The sequence below is a fragment of the Salmo salar genome, chromosome 13 (genome assembly GCF_965601325.2).
Source record: "Salmo salar chromosome 13, fSalSal1, whole genome shotgun sequence".
Classification (NCBI taxonomy): Eukaryota; Metazoa; Chordata; class Actinopteri; order Salmoniformes; family Salmonidae; genus Salmo; species Salmo salar.
In genome coordinates this window covers 114,485,001-114,506,115 of record NC_138303.1, presented here as the reverse complement: position 1 = coordinate 114,506,115, position 21,115 = coordinate 114,485,001, and the positions used below count along the sequence as shown (strand labels likewise).

General features: G+C 41.8%; 1 protein-coding gene and 1 non-coding gene across 2 annotated transcripts in view; one reads left to right on the top strand and one right to left on the bottom strand.

The window, feature by feature from the left end:
• Positions 1–21,115, bottom strand: part of lpar1 (lysophosphatidic acid receptor 1) — a 95,592-nt gene that overhangs the window by 11,539 nt on the left and 62,938 nt on the right. The window contains exon 2 of the mRNA XM_045692704.2: positions 20,975–21,115. This exon is cut by the window's right edge and continues 619 nt beyond it. Coding sequence (XP_045548660.1) covers positions 20,975–21,115 — 141 coding nt within the window. The remainder of the gene's footprint in view (positions 1–20,974) is intronic.
• Positions 13,204–13,279, top strand: trnat-ugu (transfer RNA threonine (anticodon UGU)). Its single transcript has one exon. It is a non-coding gene; the product is annotated as a tRNA-Thr (tRNA).

The following is a 21,115-nucleotide window of genomic DNA, read 5'->3' as shown; positions in this document are numbered from 1 at the left end:
GCAGCTACTCTTCCTGGGGTTTGTTATAGATCCCCCATTAGTTCCTGCCAAGGCAGCAGCTACTCTTCCTGGGGTTTATTATGGATCCCCATTAGTTCCTGCCAAGGCAGCAGCTACTCTTCCTGGGATTTGTTATAGATCCCCCATTAGTTCCTGCCAAGGCAGCAGCTACTCTTCCTGGGGTTTATTATGGATCCCCATTAGTTCCTGCCAAGGCAGCAGCTACTCTTCCTGGGGTTTGTTATAGATCCCCCATTAGTTCCTGCCAAGGCAGCAGCTACTCTTCCTGGGGTTTGTTATAGATCCCCCATTAGTTCATGCCAAGGCAGCAGCTACTCTTCCTGGGGTTTATTATGGATCCCCATTAGTTCCTGCCAAGGCAGCAGCTACTCTTCCTGGGGTTTGTTATAGATCCCCCATTAGTTCCTGCCAAGGCAGCAGCTACTCTTCCTGGGGTTTATTATGGATCCCCATTAGTTCCTGCCAAGGCAGCAGCTACTCTTCCTGGGGTTTATTATGGATCTCCATTAGTTCCTGCCAAGGCAGCAGCTACTCTTCCTGGGGTTTATTATGGATCCCCATTAGTTCCTGACAAGGCAGCAGCTACTCTTCCTGGGGTTTATTATGGACCCCCATTAGTTCCAGTCAAGGCAGCAGCTACTCTTCCTGGGGTCCAAACACATTAAGGCACTACTTACATTACATATAAAACAAGAGATAAAACAGTACATCATATAACATTATTACACCACTACATATCTACAACACAAACTGTATAATACCACTATACAACAATGTCACAATTGACAGTACTGGTCAAAAGTTTGGACACACCTAATCATTCAAGGGTTTTTCTTTATATTTACTATGTTCTACATTGTAGAATAATTTTGAAGACATCAAATTTATGAAATAACTCGCGTAGTGTAGTAACCAAAAAAGTGTTAAAGAAATCAAAATATATTTTATATTTTAAGTTCTTCAAAGTAGCCACCCAGCTTTACACACTCTTGGCATTCTCTCAACCAGCTTCACCTGGAATGCTTTTCCAACAGTCTTGAAGGAGTTCCCACATATGCTGAGCACTTGCTGGCTGCTTTACCTTCACTCTGCGGTCCAACTCATCCCAAACCATCTCAATTGGGTTGAGGTGAGCGGTGATTGTGGATGCCAGGTCATCTGATGCAGCACTACATCACTCTCCTTCTTGGTCAAATAGCCCTTAAACAGCCTGGAGGTGTGTTGGGTCATTGTTCTGTTGAAAAACAAATGATAGTCCCACTAAGCCCAAACCAGATGGGATGGCGTATCGCTGCAGAATGCTGTGGTAGCCATGCTGGTTAAGTGTGCCTTGAATTCTAAATAAATCACTGACAGTGTCACCAGCAAAGCACCCCCACACCATCACACCTCCTCCTCCTCCAAGCTTCACGGTGGGAACCACACATGCGGAGATCATCCGTTCACCTACTCTGCGTCTCACAAAGACACGGCTGTACAGAGGACAGATTTCCACCGGTCTAATGTCCATAGGTTGTGTTTCAAGTCTCTTCTTATTATTGGTGTCCTTTAGTAGTGGTTTCTTTGGATGAATCAGGCCTTCATGGTCAAATTGCTACTGCCTCCTCTAAACAGTTAATGTTGAGGTGTGTCTGTTAATTGAAATCTGTGAAGCATTTATTTGGGCTGCAATTTCTAAAGTTGGTAACGCTAATGAACTTATCCTCTGCAGCAGAGGTAACTCTGGGTCTTCCTTTCCTGTGGCGGTCCTCATGAGAGCCAGTTTCATCATAACGCTTGATGGTTTTTGCGACTGAACTTGAAGAAACTTTCAAAGTTCTTGAAATGTTCTGTATTGACTGACCTTTATGTTTTAAAGCAATAATGGACTGTCATTTCTCTTGGCTTATTTGAGCTGTTCTTGCCGTAATATGGACTTGATCTTTTACCAAATAGGGCTATCTTCTGTATACCACCCCTACCTTGTCACGACACAATTGATTGGCTCAAATGCATTAATTAGGAAATAAATTCCACAAATTAACTTTTAACAAGGCACACCTGTTAATTGAAATGCATTCCAGGTGACAACCTCATAAAGCTGGTTGAGAGAATTCCAAGAGCGTGCAAAGCTGTCATCAAGGCAAAGGATGGCTACTTTGAAGAATCGAAAATCTAAAATAGTTTTTGGTTACTATATGATTCCATATGTGTTATTTCATAGTTTTGATGTCTTTACTATTATTCTACAATGTAGAAAATAGTACATATAAAGAAAAACTCTTGAATGAGTAGGTGTGTCCAAACTTTTGACTGGTACTGTACGTGTGTGTACTAGCGTGTGTGTGTAGTTTTATGTGTTATTTAAATCTGATTTTACTGCTTGCATGAGTTACTTGCCGTGCTGCTCTGTTCTCGGTAATTTACCTATGTCCCTCTTTGTGGCACTTGAACTTATGACTGGGCAGTAGTCCAGGTGCGACAGAACTATGGCCTGTAGTGCATGTTTTGTTGATAGCAATGTCAAGAAAGCAGAGCCGCACTTTATTACGGACAGACCTCTCCCCATTTTAGCTACCATTGCATCAATATGTATTGACCATAACAGTACACAACTCTATGGGGGCCAACCGAGGATTCATATCATCAGAATAATCTGTTCCGTCTCTCTAGGTGTTGTGGTTAAACTGTTCCCCCTCTCTAGGTGTTATGTTTAAACTGTTCCCCCTCTCTAGGTGTTGTGTTTAAACTGTTCCCCCTCTCTAGGTGTTGTGTTTAAACTGTTCCCCCTCTCTAGGTGTTGTGTTTAAACTGTTCCCCCTCTCTAGGTGTTGTGTTTAAACTGTTCCCCCTCTCTAGGTGTTGTGTTTAAAGTGTTCCCCCTCTCTAGATGTTGTGTTTAATCTGTTCCCCCTCTCTAGGTGTTGTGTTTAAACTGTTCCCCCTCTCTAGGTGTTGTGTTTAAACTGTTCCCCCTCTCTAGGTGTTGTGTTTAAACTGTTCCCCCTCTCTAGGTGTTGTGTTTAAACTGTTCCCCCTCTCTAGGTGTTGTGTTTAAACTGTTCCCCCTCTCTAGGTGTTGTGTTTAAACTGTTCCCCCTCTCTAGGTGTTGTGTTTAAAGTGTTCCCCCTCTCTAGATGTTGTGTTTAATCTGTTCCCCCTCTCTAGGTGTTGTGTTTAAACTGTTCCCCCTCTCTAGGTGTTGTGTTTAAACTGTTCCCCCTCTCTAGGTGTTGTGTTTAAACTGTTCCCCCTCTCTAGGTGTTGTGTTTAAACTGTTCCCCCTCTCTAGGTGTTGTGTTTAAACTGTTCCGTCTCTCTAGGTGTTGTGTTTAATCTGTTCCCCCTCTCTAGGTGTTGTGTTTAAACACAATCTATGTGCAGCGTAGGGTTCCGTTTATGACTTCCTTCAAGGTTTCCTTACTCAATTAAGCGCTGTGAAAAAAAAAGAATATGAAAAAATTGGTTTGCGGTTACTGCTATAAGAAAGATCAGAAAACTTTTTTAAGCCCCTTTTTTTTGTCACTAAACAGTCTCCATACATACTTCCATTAATTGTTTCCTACCGGGTAACATTCAAATGAATCTTGTGAGGCCTGTCGTCGTCCTAGAGCAAGCAATGTGAGAGTCTTTTCTTCCATAGGGGGGTCCATAATAGTGTGAAGGCCAAACCGTTCGGATGCTACAGACGATTTTGTGAGAAGACCGATTTTCGGGAATGTCTCATGGTCTCACAAGCACCGCTCTCTCTCTCTGTCACCTTTCACCGCAGATGCAAAAGTGTGACATAGATGAGGTGGAGAAATCTCTAGCTTAAACTGACCGATTTTTGGGATAGTTTTATTATGCTAATTAGCTTTTCGTAGGGGCTGGGACATCGACCTTTGGGGGTTTAAGGACAACAAAGTCAATGTATTGGAGTGGCCCATGGTTTAAGATGTGAGGGCTTGGCCCATGGTTTAAGATGTGAGGGCTTGGCCCATGGTTTAAGATGTGAGGGCTTGGCCCATGGTTTAAGATGTGAGGGCTTGGCCCATGGTTTAAGATGTGAGGGCTTGGCCCATGGTTTAAGATGTGAGGGCTTGGCCCATGGTTTAAGATGTGAGGGCTTGGCCCATGGTTTAAGGCAGGCAGAGGATGGGAGGGCTTGGAGGACAGTGGATACATCCAAAATGGGACCCTATTTCCTACATAGTGCACTATCGGCCCTGGATAAAAGTAGTGGACTGTTTAGGCAATAGGGTGCCATTTGGGATGCAGAGCTCATTTGTTCTGCATTCACAGAATAGACGTACAACATTGTTTCAGTTAAATAAGACGTTGTTTCAGATACAGTTGAAGTCGGAAGTTTACATACACTTAGGTTGGAGTCATTAAAACTATTTTTTCAACCACTCCGCAAATTTCTTGTTAACAAACTGTAGTTTTGGAAAGTAGGTTAGGACATTTACTTTGTGCATGACACAAGTAATTTTTCCAACAATTGTTTACCGACAGATAATTTCACTTATAATTCATTGTGTCACAATTCCAGTGGGTCAGAAGTTTACATACACTAAGTTGACTGTGCCTTTAAACAGCTTGGAAAACTCCAGAAAATGATGTCATGGCTTTAGAAGCTTCTGATAGGCTAATTGACATCATTTGAGTCAATTGGAGGTGTACCTGTGGATGTATTTCAAGGCCTACCTTCAAACTCAGTGCCTCTTTGCTTGACATCATGGGAAAATCAAAAGCAAATCAGCCAAGACCTCAGCAATGTTTTTTTTTAGACCTCCACAAGTCTGGTTCATCCTTGGGAGCAATTTCCAAATGGCTGAAGGTACCACGTTCGGCTGTACAAACAATAGTACGCAAGTATAAACACCATGGGATCACGCAGCCGTCATACCGCTCAGGAAGGAGTCTCCTAGAGATGAACGTACTTTGGTGCAAAAAGTGCAAATCAATCCGAGCACAATAGCAAAGGACCTTGCTCGCACACACTTTTTCAGGTCAGGGCTTTGTGATGGCCACTCCAATACCTTGACTTTGTTGTCCTTCAGCCATTTTGCCAAAACTTTGAAAGTATGCTTGGGATCATTGTAAATAGTCCAAATTGATGAAGTGAAATGAAAAAAGAAACTTGTTAAAAAAATTCAGTAAAAAAATAAACAGAAAAGTTGTGCGAGCATATGTATTCACCCCCTTTGCTACGAATCCCCTAAATAAGATCTGGGGGCAATCTAAACTAGATGCCCTCAATCTCATACAAATTATCATGGAACCTACCAGGTACAACCCTAAATCCATAAACACGGGCACTATCATAGATATCATCCTGACCAACCTGCCCTGGGGCGGTTGGTGGTTAGAGCATTGGACTAGTAACCGAAAGGTTGCAAGATCAAAATCTCTGAGATGACAAAGTAAATATCTGTCGTTCTGCCCCTGAACAAGACATTAAACCCACTGTTCCTAGGCCGTCATTGAAAGTAAGAATTTGTTCTTAACTGACTTGCCTAGTTAAATAAAGGTAAAATAAAAAATACACCTTTGCTGTCTTCAACCAGGATCTCAGTGATCACTGCCTCATTGCCTGCGTCCGTAATGGGTCCGCGGTCAAACGACCTCCACTCATCACTGTCAAACGCTCCCTGAAACACTTCAGCGAGCAGGCCTTTCTAATCCACCTGGCCCGCGTATCCTGGAAGGATATAGACCACATTCCGTCACCATTATGACCTATTTATTGCCTTACTTCCCTAATCTTAATTCATTTGCAAACACTGTATATAGACTTTTCTATTGTGTTATTGACTGTATGTTTGTTTATCCCATGTTTAATTCTGTGTTGTTTGTGTCACACTGCTTTAATTTATCTTGGCCAGGTCGCAGTTGTGAATGAGAACTTGTTCTCAACTGGCCTACCAAGTCAACTACCTGGTTAAATTATGAAAGTGGTTTATATTCACCCCCTTCGCAAAGAAGCCTCTAAAAAAAATGATCTGGTGCAACCAATTACCTTCAGAAGTCACATAATTAGTTAAATAAAGTACACCTGTGTGCAATCTAAGTGTCACATGATCTGTCACATGATCTCATTATGGAAACACCTGTTCTGAAAGGCCCCAGAGTCTGCAACACCACTAGGCAAGGGGCATCACCAAGCAAGCAGCACTATGAAGACCAAGGAGCTCTCCAAACAGGTCAGGTACAAAGTTGTGGAGAAGTACAGATCAGGGTTGGGTTATAAAAAAATATCTGAAACTTTGAACATCCCACGGAGCACCATTAAATCCATTATTAAAAAATGGAAAGAATATGGCACCACAACAAACCTGCCAAGAGAGGTCCGCCCACCAAAACTCACGGACCAGGCAAGGAGGGCATTAATCAGAGAGACATCAAAGAGACCAAAGATAACCCTGAAGGAGCTGCAAAGCACCACAGCGGAAATTGGAGTATCTGTCCATAGGACCACTTTAAGCCGTACACGCCACAGAGCTGGGCTTGATGGACGAGTGGCCAGAAAAAAGCCATTGCTTGTAGAAAAAGTAAGCAAACATGTTTGGTGTTCGCCAAAAGGCATGTGGGAGACTCCCCAAACAAATGGAAGAAGGTACTCTGGACAGATGAGACTAAAATAGAGCTTTTTGGCTAGCAAGGAAAATGCTATGTCTGGTGCAAACCCAACACCTCTTATCCCCCCGAGAACTCCATCCCCACAGTGAAGCACGGTGGTGGCAACATTATGCTGTGGGGATGTTTTTCATTGACAGGGACTGGGAAACTGGTCAGAATTGAAGGAATGATGGAGGGCAATAAATACAAGGAAATTCTTGAGGGAAATCTGTTTCAGTCTTCCAGAGATTTGAGACTGGTTCACCTTCCAGCAGGACAATGACCCTAAGCATAATATTTAAGAAACACTCGAGTGGTTTAAGGGGAAACATTTAAATGTCTTTGAATGGCCTAGTCAAAGCCCAGACCTCAATCCAATTGAGAATCTGTGGTATGACTTAAAGATTGCTGTACATCAGCGGAACCCATCCAACTTGAAGGAGCTGGAGCAGTTTTGTTTTGAGGAATGGGCAAAAATCCCAGTGGCTAGATGTGCCAAGCTTATAATAACATACCCCAAGAGACTTGCAGCTGTAATTGCTGCCAAAGGTGGCTCTACAAAGTATTCACTTTGAGGGGTTGAATAGTTATTCACGCATAAGTTTATTTTTTTGTCTTATTTCTTGTTTGTTTCACAATAAAAATATTTTCCATCTTCAAAGTGGTTGGCATGTTGTGTAAATCAAATGATACAAACCCCCCAAAAATAAATTTTAATTACAGGTTGTAAGGCAACAAAATATAAAAAATGCCAACTGGGGAGAATACTTTCGCAAGCCACTGTATATAAGACATTCTTTGAGATATATAAGACATTGTTTCAGATAAAATCTATCTACTGTATTTACTATATCTACAGTGGGGGGAAAAGTATTTGATCCCCTGCTGATGTTGTGCGTTAGCCCACTGACAAAGAAAGGATCAGTCTAATTTTAATGTTAGGTGTATTTGAACAGTGAGACAGAATAACAACAAAAATATCCAGAAAAACGTATGTCAAAAATGTAATAAATTGATTTGCATTTTAATGAGGGAAATAAGTATTTGACCCCCTCTCAATCAGAAAGATTTCTGCCTCCCAGGTGTCTTTTCCACAGATAACGAGCTGAGATTAGGAGCACACTCTTAAAGGGAGTGCTCCTAACCGCAGCTTGTTACCTGTAAAAAAGACACCTGTCCACAGAAGCAATCAATCAATCAGATTCCAAACTCTCCACCATGGCCAAGACCAAAGAGCTCTCCAAGGATGTCAGGGACAAGATTGTAGACCTACACAACGCTGGAATGGGCTACAAGACCATCACCAAGCAGCTTGGTGAGAAGGTGACAACATTTGGTGCGATTATTCGCAAATGGAAGAAACACAAAAGAACTGTCAATATCCCTCGGCCTGGGGCTCCATGCAAGATCTCACCTCGTGGAGTTGCAATGATCATGAGAACGGTGAAGAATCAGCCCAGAACTACTTTTTAATGATCTCAAGGCAGCTGGGACCATAGTCACCAAGAAAACAATTAGTAACACACTACGCCGTGAAGGACTGAAATCCTGCAGCGCCCGCAAGGTCCCCCTGCTCAAAAATACATATACATGCCCGTCTGAAGTTTGCCAATGAACATCTGAATGACTCAGAGGACAACTGGTGAAAGTGTTGTGGTCAGATGAGACCAAAATGGAGCTCTTTGGCATCAACTCAACTCGCCGTGTTTGGAGGAGGAGGAATGCTCACTATGACCCCAAGACACCATCCCCACCGTCAAACATGGAGGTGGAAACATTATGCTTTGGGGGTGTTTTTCTACTAAGGGGACAGGACAACTTCATCGCATCAAAGGTACGATGGATGGGGCCATGTACCGTCAAATCTTTGTTGAGAACCTCCTTCCCTTTGCCAGGGCATTGGAAATGGGTCGTGGATGGGTATTCCAGCATGACAATGACCCAAAACACACGGCCAAGGCAACAAAGGAGTGGCTCAAGAAGAAACACATTAAGGTTCTGGAGTGGCCTAGCCAGTCTCCAGACCTTAATCCCATAGAAAATCTGTGGAGGGAGCTGAAGGTTCGAGTTGCCAAACGTCAGCCTCGAAACCTTAATGACTTGGAGAAGGTCTGCAAAGAGGAGTGGGACAAAATCCCTCCTGAGATGTGTGCAAACCTGGTGGCCAACTACAAGAAACGTCTGACCTCTGTGATTGCCAACAAGAGTTTTGCCACCAAGTACTAAGTCATGTTTTGTAGAGGGGTCAAATACTTATTTCCCTCATTAAAATGCTAATCATTTTATAAAATTTTTGACATGTGTTTGTCTGGATTTTTTTGTTGTTATTCTGTCTCTCACTGTTCAAATAAACCTACCATTAAAATTATAGACTGATCATTTCTTTGTAAGTGGGCAAACGTACAAAATCAGCAGGGGATCAAATACTTTTTCCCCCCACTGTATATAACACATTGTTTCAGATATACAACACATTGTTTCAGATATACAACACATTGTTTGAGATATTTCAGACATTATTTCAGATATTTCAGACATTGTTTCAGATTAATAACACATTGTTTGAATCCAAAGTGCCAGGAATGTGACAGAGTGAGGTAATGGTGAATTAGACAGGATTGTGACAGAGTGAGGTAATGGTAATTGTCACAGACTGAGGTAATGGTGCATTAGACAGGATTGTGAAAGACTTAGGTAACGGTGAATTTGACAGGATTGTGACAGAGTGAGGTAATGGTGAATTTGACAGGATTGTGACAGACTGGGATAATGGTGAATTTGACAGGATTGTGACAGACTGAGGTAATGGTGAATTTGACAGGATTGTGACAGTCTGAGGTAATGGTGAATTTGACAGGATTGTGACAGAGTGAGGTAATGGTGAATTAGACAGGATTGTGACAGAGTGAGGTAATGGTGAAGTAGACAGGATTGTGACAGACTGAGGTAATGGTGAATTAGACAGGATTGTGACAGACTGAGGTAATGGTGAATTTGACAGGATTGTGACAGACTGAGGTAATGGTGAATTAGACAGGATTGTGACAGAGTGAGGTAATGGTGAATTTGACCGGATTGTGACAGACTGAGGTAATGGTGAATTTGACAGGATTGTGACAGAGTGAGGTAATGGTGAATTTGACAGGATTATTCAGTAATCTGAAACTGTCATGAGACATTCCATTTGGTCTGATTCACACTTGTTAAACATGCTGTTCACAGAGCAATAAAAACATCATGTCATATAATAATATATATAATTACAGAGATATGTCATATTCACATTACACACACACACACACACACACACACACACACACACACACACACACACACACACACACACACACACAAACACACAAACACACAATACTAATAGACATGATTATTTCCCATGGTGGGTCTTCATTACAGGAACAATGGCCTTCCTTAGTCAATGAGAAGTGACATGTGGGGATGAGCCTGGGTATTATGTGTTCACCGCAAATGGCATCCTACTCCCTTTGTAGTGCACTACTTTTGACTAGAAAACTATGGGTACATATGGAATAGGGTGTCATTTTGGACACAGGATTGGTCAGATGAGATAGCAAGGGATCCTGCTCTTTTCTCTGATACAAGTTTCCCAGGAGAAATCAGGAATAACTTATTTTACAGCATTCCCGAAAGCTGGAATCTGTCATCCTCATCTGCTGTCCAGATGTGGTACATGGAAAGACGTTTAGTTTCCCTCCAACTATTAAACTAAACCCACTTCAGCTGGAGGAAAAGAGCCTTAAATCCACCCGCCGCGCTTTCTCAGAAATATACACACCATTCGTAACAGTAGCTGAAGCAAACAATAGCTTTCAGGAAATGAAGTATTGTGAAAGAGAAAGAGAAAGAGATTCTATATATATATATATATATATATATATATATATAGGGAAATAGTGACCAGAACTTTGGTTCCATGTGATATGTCTGCCTTACTATTCCAGTGGAATACTTGTTGACCTATATATATATATATATATATATATATATATATACTGCTCAAAAAAATAAAGGGAACACCTAAACAACACATCTTAGATCTGAATGAAATAAATAATCTTATTAAATACTTTTTTCTTTACATAGTTGAATGTGCTGACAACAAAATCACACAAAAATAATCAATGGAAATCAAATTTATCAACCCATGGAGGTCTGGATTTGGAGTCACACTCAAAATTAAAGTGGAAAACCACACTACAGGCTGATCCAACTTTGATGTAATGTCCTTAAAAGAAGTCAAAATGAGGCTCAGTAGTGTGTGTGGCCTCCACGTGCCTGTATGACCTCTCTACAACGCCTGGGCATGCTCCTGATGAGGTGGCGGATGGTCTCCTGAGGGATGCAACTCCTGGACAGTCTGTGGTGCAACGTGGCGTTGGTGGATGGAGCGAGACATGATGTCCCAGATGTGCTCAATTGGATTCAGGTCTGGGGAACGGGCGGGCCAGTCCATAGCATCAATGCCTTCCTCTTGCAAAAACTGCTGACACACTCCAGCCACATGAGGTCTAGCATTGTCTTGCATTAGGAGGAACCCAGGGCCAACCGCACCAGCATATGGTCTCACAAGGGGTCTGAGGATCTCATCTCGGTACCTAATGGCAGTGAGGCTACCTCTGGCGAGCACATGGAGGGCTGTGCGGCCCCCCAAAGAAATGCCACCCCACACCATGACTGACCCACCGTCAAACCGGTCATGCTGGAGGATGTTGCAGGCAGCAGAACGTTCTCCATGGCGTCTCCAGACTCTGTCACGTCTGTCACGTGCTCCGTGTGAACCTGCTTTCATCTGTGAAGAGCACAGGGCGCCAGTGGCGAATTTGCCAATCTTGGTGTTCTCTGGCAAATGCCAAACGTCTTGCACAGTGTTGGGCTGTAAGCACAACCCCCACCTGTGGACATCGGGCACTCATACCACCCTCATGGAGTCTGTTTCTGACCGTTTGAGCAGACACATGCACATTTGTGGCCTGCTGGAGGTCATTTTGCAGGGCTCTGGCAATGCTCCTCCTGCTCCTCCTTGCACAAAGGCGGAGGCTGCGGTCCTGCTGCTGGGTTGTTGCCCTCCTACGGCCTCCTCCACGTCTCCTGATGTACTGGCCTGTCTCCTGGTAGCGCCTCCATGCTCTGGACACTACGCTGACAGACACAGCAAACCTTCTTGCCACAGCTCGCATTGATGTGCCATCCTGGATGAGCTGCACTACCTGAGCCACTTGTGTGGGTTGTAGACTCCGTCTCATGCTACCACTAGAGTGAAAGCATCGGCAGCATTCAAAAGTGACCAAAATATCAGCCAGGAAGCATTGGAACTGAGAAGTGGTCTGTGGTCCCCACCTGCAGAACCACTCCTTTATTGGGGGTGTCTTGCTTATTGCCTATAATTTCCACCTGTTGTCTATTCCATTTGCACAACAGCATGTGAAATGTATTGTCAATCAGTGTTGCTTCCTAAGTGGACAGTTTGATTTCACAGAAGTGTGATTGACTTGGAGTTACATTGTGTTACTTCAGCGTCTGATCCCGTTAGCGGGATCAAAATCCAGCGAAAAATCATATTGCCAATTAGCATAAAAAAAAATCATAATTAAAAAATAAAAAAAAAATATATATATTTTTTTTTATAGATACACCTCTCCTGAATCGACCCACATCGTCCGATTTCAAAAAGTTTTTACAGGAAAAGCAAATCATTAGATTATATTAGATGAGTCCATCGTAAAAAGCAGCTTCATAGCCATTTTCCGACCAACCACTTGCATCACATATAATCAAAAAACAGCTAAATGCAGCACTAACCTTTTACAAACTTCATCAGATGGCACCCCTAGGACATCATGTTATACAATGCATGCATTCTTTTGTTCAATAAAGGTCACATTCATGCGACAATATTCAAGATGTTCATTATTTAATTAAAGCCACTGCAATAATGTACTTCTGTTTTTCAGTTGGTTTGTTTGGAGAGGCTTTGCTGGTTTCAAGTACAGGCAGTTTATTGGCAGTCACCTCCAAAAAGGTGACTGGTTTTTTAAACCTCTACAGGATCGGTGGGTCCCCCGCAGAACGGCTGAGCTAATGTAAGCTAATGTGAATAGCATGAGGTTGTAAGTAACAAGAAAATGTCCCATGACACAGATGTCCCATGACATCTGATATGGGCAGAACGTTTAAATTATTGTTAATTTAACTGCACTGTCCAATTTACAGTAGCTATTACAGTGAAATAATGCCATGCAATTTTTTGAAGAGAATGCACAATTATGAACTTGAAAATGTATTACTAAACCAATTTGGCACATTTGGGCAGTCTTGATACAACATTGTGGCTCATTGGATCAGTCTAACACTTTGCACATACACTGCTGTCATCTAGTGGCCAAAATCTAAATTGCGCCTGGGCTGGAATAATACATTATGGCCTCTCTCTTGCAATTCAAAGATGGCACAAAAAAACAACAAAAAAACACGTTTTTTTTCTTTTGTATAATCTTTTACCAGATATATTGTGCTATATTCTCCTACATTAATTTCACATTTCTACAAACTTCAAAGTGTTGGCCTTCCCTGTGGCTCAGTTGGTAGAGCATGGTGTTTGTAACGCCAGGGTTGTGGGTTCGATTCCCACGGGGGGCCAGTACAAAAAATGCATGAAATGAAATGTATGCATTCACTACTGTAAGTCGCTCTGGATAAGAGCGTCTGCTAAATGACTAAAATGTAAAAAAATTTAAATGTTTCCTTTCAAATGGTATCAAGAATATGCATATCCTTGCTTCAGGTCCTGAGCTACAGGCAGTTAGATATGCTTATGTCATTTTATGGGAAAATGTAAAAAAAAATTGTATTTCTAAAATATACTTCAATGGAAATCCATTTTTTACTTTTTTTGGTTATTCTCGACAAATTTCTAAATGCATTGTACCCCCATTGTTGTGTTGTGTTTTTACATAATCAAATAATAAAAAACAATCAATCAAGTGATTATATTACACAATTCTACAGTTAACGATCAAAACCTCAACTAACATTTCCGGCATGAGCTCCCCTAGAACAGCACGATCAAATCAAAACAGCATTGGAGCAGCTAGCAGTCCAATCGATGTAAGAGTTTTAGAGTAAGCACTACATGATCGAGGGATACTAAGGTGTGTAGCATATTATTCGACTTTGTACTAGAGAGGTTGAGTCAGTCATTGCATGTCAATTCAGTGCAGGAGCAGATATTCTAAATGTTAAAATGTAAATAACGTAATAGTTGGGCTAATTTGTTGTCATTACAACTCCTGGACCAGCTAGGACCAGAGACATATACTGTATTATGGCTCTGACTAGGGCTGTGTTCTACTCCTGGACCAGCTAGGACCAGAGACATATACTGCATTATGGCTCTGACTAGGGCTGAGTTCTACTCCTGGACTTTAACTAGGACAAGTCATTTTATGCAATCAATAGCACTACAGAAAACTATGATGCCTATAATGACATTACAGTGTGATGCCTAGTAGAAAATAATATACTAGTTCTCGTCAGTAACGTTATAATGAAAAAGGGAACTGCATCACAAAGGTAAATAAACAAACCAGTCAGTAAGACAGGATAACGTTACAGTTACAGTAGTAGCTAAGCTAAAAACACGACCAACTAGTTCAGGGAATGGCAAAAAAATTACATTAGAAATGACTTTGTCATGACAAGCTACAGGTGTTAGCAACTTTGCCTGCTAGCAATTACCTTGAATTGTTGGAGCTTTCCTGTCCATGGTGGAAAGACGGTGTGAACACAACCCTGTTTAAACCGGTCCTCATTGTAGTCAGCAGCCACAAAGTGATCACTGGCCACAAAGTGAACACTGGCCACAAAGTGATCACTGGCCACAAAGTGATCACTAGACACGGTCAACCGCAGCTGGTGAATGACTTCAGGCGTCATTTTGGCACCATAAGCAGGATGTGGGATGACCTGCAGCCATGCCTGATACACATCTCCAACGCGGAAAATAGTGGAAATGTGTAGTGTATTTGTATCTAACCGGAACGTTATTCCACCCGGGCACAATGCACTTCATTTTGGCCGACATCACTCAGATACTTGACTACTAACGTTATTCGCCTTAATTTACTTTACTTCAGAGATTACTAACCGCTAGCCGAGCTAGCTACCATCTCTTTGGCCGACTCAGTTACTCGACTACTAACGTTATTCACTTGGCCTGACTTTAAATTAATTTAGCTACCCATCTCTTTGTTTAATTCCTTTTATTCTTATTTCCTTTATTGAATACCAATAGTAAGATACTACATCGTCCCGCCTATCAATTTTAGAACCACGAAGAAGATAATCTACCGGATTAAAGACAATGGGCTACAAGACCATCACCAAGCAGCATGGTGAGAAGGTGACAACAGTTGGTGCGATTATTCGCGAATGGAAGAAACACAAAAGAACTGTCAATCTCCCTCGGCCTGGGGCTCCATGCAAGATCTCACCTCGTGGAGTTGCAATGATCATGACAACTGTGAGGAATCAGCCCAGAACTACACGGGAGGATCTTGTCAATGATCTCAAGGCCGCTGGGACCATAGTCACCAAGAAAACAATTGGTAACACACTACGCCGTGAAGGACTGAAATCCTGCAGCGCCCGCAAGGTCCCCCTGCTCAAGAAAGCACATATACATGCCCGTCTGAAGTTTGCCAATGAACATCTGAATGATTCAGAGGACAACTGGGTGAAAGTGTTGTGGTCAGATGAGACCAAAATGGAGCTCTTTGGCATCAACTCAACTCGCCGTATTTGGAGGAGGAGGAATGCTGCCTAGGACCACAAGAACACCATCCCCACCGTCAAACATGGAGGTGGAAACATTATGCTTTGGGTGTGTTTTTCTGCTAAGGGGACAGGACAACTTCACCGCATCAAAGGGACGATGGATGGGGCCATGTACCGTCAAATCTTGGGTGAGAACCTCCTTCCCTCAGCCAGGGCTTTGAAAATGGGTTGTGGATGGGTATTCCGGCATGACAATGGCCCAAAACACACGGCCAAGGCAACAAAGGAGTGGCTCAAGAAGAAACACATTAAGGTCCTGGAATGGCCTAGCCAGTCTCCAGACCTAGATCCCATAGAAAATCTGTAGAGGGAGCTGAAGGTTCGAGTTGCCAAATGTAAGCCTCGAAACCTTAATGACTTGGAGAAGATCTGCAAAGAGGAGTGGGACAAAATCCCTCCTGAGATGTGTGCAAACCTGGTGGCCAACTACAAGAAACGCCTGACCTCTGTGATTGCCAACAAGGGTTTTCCCACCAAGTACTAAGTCATGTTTTGCAGAGGGGTCAAATACTTATTTCCCTCATTAAAATGCAAATCAATTTATAACATTTTTGACATGCCTTTATCTGGATTTTTTGTTGTTATTCTGTCTCTCACTGTTCAAATAAACCTACCATTAAAATTATAGACTGATCATTTCTTTGTAAGTGGGCAAACGTACAAAATCATCAGGGGATCAAATACTTTTTTCCCTCACTGTAAATACTCAAAAAATGAACCTAAAAACTGTCTGGGGTACTGACAAACAGCCAGACAAGTGCTATAAAGAGCCCGGAAGTAGTTTTGGGTGAAATTCCCTTTTTGAACCAAGTTGCTATTTCCAGAGCACATCTGTGCTGCTTCTGTTTAAAAAAATATGTAGCAAAGCAAATCCTAAGCTCCAATCACAACACGTTTTCTGTAAAGATGTAAATGTAGGTCAAACTTTACTAAAAATACATTATATTTATTTAGAAGAAAATAAAAGTTGCACACCCTTAATAGCCCTGCCTACCCTGTTTGTAATGGACGAATGATGTAATGGGAGGGTCATCAGCGGTGGTACCTGACAGTCCAGACCCAACGTGCTGGTAGGGTTGGTCCGTGACTCCAAACTGTCAATGTGTAAATCATGAATCAAAATTGTGTCGATATTGTAGGAAAATTTTGTCATTTCATATGGTAGATACTCTACCTGCTTTAATCATGATGAGAAAACTAACTGGAACAAGCTAGCTAGCCAACTTGCTAGTTAGTTAGCTAAGTTAGTTAGCTATCTATCTTATATTAACCAGTAATACAAAAATATGCCTAAATATTTTAAAACATTAGCTGTCACCTTGAGGCTTGATAGGGGGTAGAGAATGAATCCCTGAAGGGAAGTCAATTTTGTTATTTGTTAGCTAGCTAGGCTACCAGTTAGCTTTTTCATCTATACAAACAATAGTACGTGAGTATAAACGCCATGGGACCACACAGCCGTCATACTGCTCAGGAAGGAGATGCATTCTGTCTCCTAGAGATGAACGTACTTTGGTGTGAAAAGTGCAAATCAATCCCAGAACCACAGCAAAAGACCTTGTGAAGATGCTGGAGAAAACAGGCACAAACATATCTATATCCACAGTAAAACAAGTCCTATATCGACATAAGCTGAAAGGCTGCTCAGCAATTAAGAAGCCACTGCTCCAAAACTGCCATAAAAAGCCAGACTACTGTTTGCAACTGCACATGGGGACAAAGATTGTACTTTTTGGAGAAATGTCCTCTGGTCTGATGAAAACAAATAGAACTGTTTGGCCATAATGACTATCGTTATGTTTGGAGGAAAAAGGGGGAGGCTTGCGAGCCGAAGAACACCATCCCAACCATCATGTTGTGGGGGTGCTTTGCTGCAGGAGGGACTGGTGCACTTCACATAATAGTTGGCAACATGAGGAAGGAAAATGATATGGATATATTGAAGCAACATCTCAAGACATCAGTCAGGAAGTTAAAGCTTTGTCGCAAATGGGTCTTCCAAATGGACAATGACCCAAGCATACTTCCAAAGTTGTGGCAAAATGGCTTAATTACAACAAAGTCAAGGTATTGGAGTGGCCATTTACTCCTGAAGTGCTGACCTGTTGCACCCTCTACAACCACTGTGATTATTATTATTTGACCATGCTGGTCATCTATAAACATTTGAACATCTTGGCCATGTTCTGTTATAATCTCCACCCGGCACAGCCAGAAGAGGACTGGCCACCCCTCATAGCCTGGTTCCTCTCTAGGTTTCTTCCTAGGTTCTGGCCTTTCTAGGGAGTTTTTCCTAGCCACCGTGCTTCTACACCTGCATTGCTTGCTGTTTGGGGTTTTAGGCTGGGTTTCTGTACAGCACTTTGTGACATCAGCTGATGTAAGAAGGGCTTTATAAATACATTTGATTGATAGCCAATACCCAAACGGAGATTCAGTGAAAATAAAAATCTCATTGATTTATCAAGACCACTCCCCATGCTTGTCTCAGAGCAGCGTGAAACGGTGCTGAAATATTTGTTGGCTTTTGCATCTAACTTCAATATGCTCTTTAAATAAGACCTACACCACTTTTAACAGCACATTACTCAACACTAGTGAGACTCATGTCGTCTACGGTAGGCCTACAGTATACAGAAAACATGACGTGACTCTCCACCAATAATTACATATAGAGGACTGGAGGATTCTAAGTTAAAACCAAAAGCTGCCTCATGGGTCTAACGGTGGCGGCTGGCACGGGTATCGAACCTGCATCTGTAGCAATGCATTTTGCACTGTGGGAGCCCCCATCCACTCCTGAGCCCCCATCTTCAAAGTATCAAAATACAGAGAGATGTTGGTAAAGGTACATTGTCCTGCTAATAGCCCATAATGGTCCAGGTCAGGATAACCAAAACATTTATTTATTAAAAACTATCAGAAAGAATGTTGGCTCTTATTTATTTTGATCCAAAGCCATAAATGAGTGAGTCACTCAGCTTTATGTATTTGACGGGCTAAATCACTGCGCCACCAACTTGTTAATATATAATGATATTTTTTCGTTTTTTTTCGTTTTCCAAAAAATGAAAGTGAGCGATTGTAATCTGAATAAAGTCCAAAACATTTGTGTGTTTGAACGAGTATTTGTGTTTGAAAGAGTATTTTCCAGTAAGCAACTATTGTCCTGCTAATCAGGTGACAAGTGTTTGAAAACCTGTTTTCAAAATGCCCCCAGCTGTCCATCACTACTCTAAATAAAAACACAGCATCTTGTTTACATCTTGTTTACATTCTTTATGTTAACCACAATGTCACAAATAATCTGTATCTACCTTTCCAATTACTTTTAGAGTTTGGGATTTACAAATGTGTGCTTTTCATGTCATTTTTCATTAAATCCAGTTCGGATTTAAGTATAACTTTTGAGTGACGCCTTTAGTGAGAGGTCTAATGCTTTAATATTTAATAATATCTGCCCTCCGAATTCATATCTAAGGGGCAATTTTCATGCCATTATTAGTTACATTGTTTTAGGTTGAACGTGCAGACACTAAGAACAGCAGGAACGTTTACCTAGTCAGCGCTATTACTAGTGAAATGCCCTTTAAAGTGTTGCCAGAGGGGCGGCGGTCCACCCTCTCCCCTCCCTCCTCTTCCCTTCCCCATGGGCTAGGTCCATCTTCTCTGCGGCCCATCCCGTGCCCCCTGCCCTCGTGCCTTGAACCTGGCACGCTTTCAGTGGATACAGCTGGAGAACTGCAAGGCAATCCCATTGTGCGCCACTCGAGAGACATGAACAATATGGCCAATATATATTATCCTGCTAATGACAGGGTTAATAATATATCTGTGAGAATATCCAACGGGCTTTTATATAAATCTAAATTAATAATAATAATAATAATAATCACTTTGTTTAAATAATAACATTTTGGACATTATTTAATTTTCAAATAACGTAAAATGAGTGTGGAAAATGCCATTCTTGAACATGGGGTGAGACATTGCTACTAATTTGTAAATAAAGCCAGTTTGTTATTTAGAATTATTTATTTTGGCTTTTAGAGGGAGAGAAACCAAAAAACTACAGACATTTCATGGGTCTCCCAGTCAAGGGCAGCACAGGTATTGAACCAGCATCTGTAACAACCCAACTTGCACTGCTATGCAGTGTCTTAGACCGTGACACCACTCAGGCGCCGTACAATGTGACCGGTCGGGAGTGGGCAACAGTACTACAGTAAGACCAAAATAATCCAAACAAAATAAAATAATAAAAATCTTACTGTAACAACAGTTTTAAGAAGTAATACTGAAGTCATGCACAATGACCAGTTTCTATTTAGGTTTATGTCGCCCATTCACTGTCAGTTAGAGACACAGTAGGACCCAAAAGCATAATCAGTGCTCTAACTCCTGTTTGCACTGGTCTGGAGCAATGAAGTACTGGGTAGGTTAGAGTTGACAAATATAGTGACGCAGGGTACCATACTAAACCACAAATTACCTCTAAGTTCAGCAGCATAATCGTAAAAATTTTAGTGGAGCAACCACTGTACCTTCTCCCTTTTTCACTTGCCTCCTAGCGTTAACTTCTTTTGAGGTATTTTCTGAACAGCTTCTCACTTCTTTGTTTCTCTAGTTGTCATTTCGACCATACATCCTTTACTTTCATTTGTGGCGCCGAAATTCAAAAATGACAGTTGGAACTCCACAACAGAAAATGCACGTTTGTTGTTGCTAAGCTACCAGATACAGTGCTTTTAGCTAGCGGTTTGGCGAGCCTTCATGCAGAGAGAGGGAATACAATACGTTATTATATGGGTTTCATATTTGTCAAATGATTGAGCATGTGCTGAAAACTCAGAAATGCACCAGAAATCATCCTTATTTTCAGAATATCATAAAGCAAATCAAGTTCTGGAAATGGACCTCAGCCAAGAGAAGCGAAGTAGAAGTCTGGAATCAATATAGCTTCATATCTTGAATGTGTTGAGAAAACACATATGTGATGTATTCAGTCAGTATTTGTCAACATGAAGAGAGAAAATAGGGTGTCACATATCTCAGGATATTGAATGAGTCCATATCCAGCCATAAGAAATGTTCATGTGTGATATTCTGAGTAATCTGTCTAAAAGACATCTGGATTCAGAACGTCAGGATATGGTGCAAATCCACAAAACTCCAAATATACATTGGACATGGTCTGTATTCTCTAGATTATCAAAAACATGTCATTTAAAGATATCCCCTGGTATGGACCCTTTTGAACCAGTGGTTCTTACAGTCTTCAGCAGACTCATCATACTGTCTGTTCCTACGTGGTCCTAACTCTAACCTACCCAGTACCAGAATCTAACACATAGTGTCTATTCCTACGTGGTCCTAACTCTAACCTACCCAGTACCAGAATCTAACACATAGTGTCTGTTCCTACGTGGTCCTAACTCTAACCTACCCAGTACTAGTATCTAACATAGTGTTTGTTGTGAAGGTAGTCGAGGTTCTTACCCAGTACGATGACAACAGTCTTCAGCAGGCTCATCATGGTGTCTCTGTTCCTGCGTGGTCCAGAGCTGTGTCTGCTCATCCTCATGGTCCTCTGTCTCACGTACATAAAGATGTGAGCGTACAGCACCACCATGACCAGAA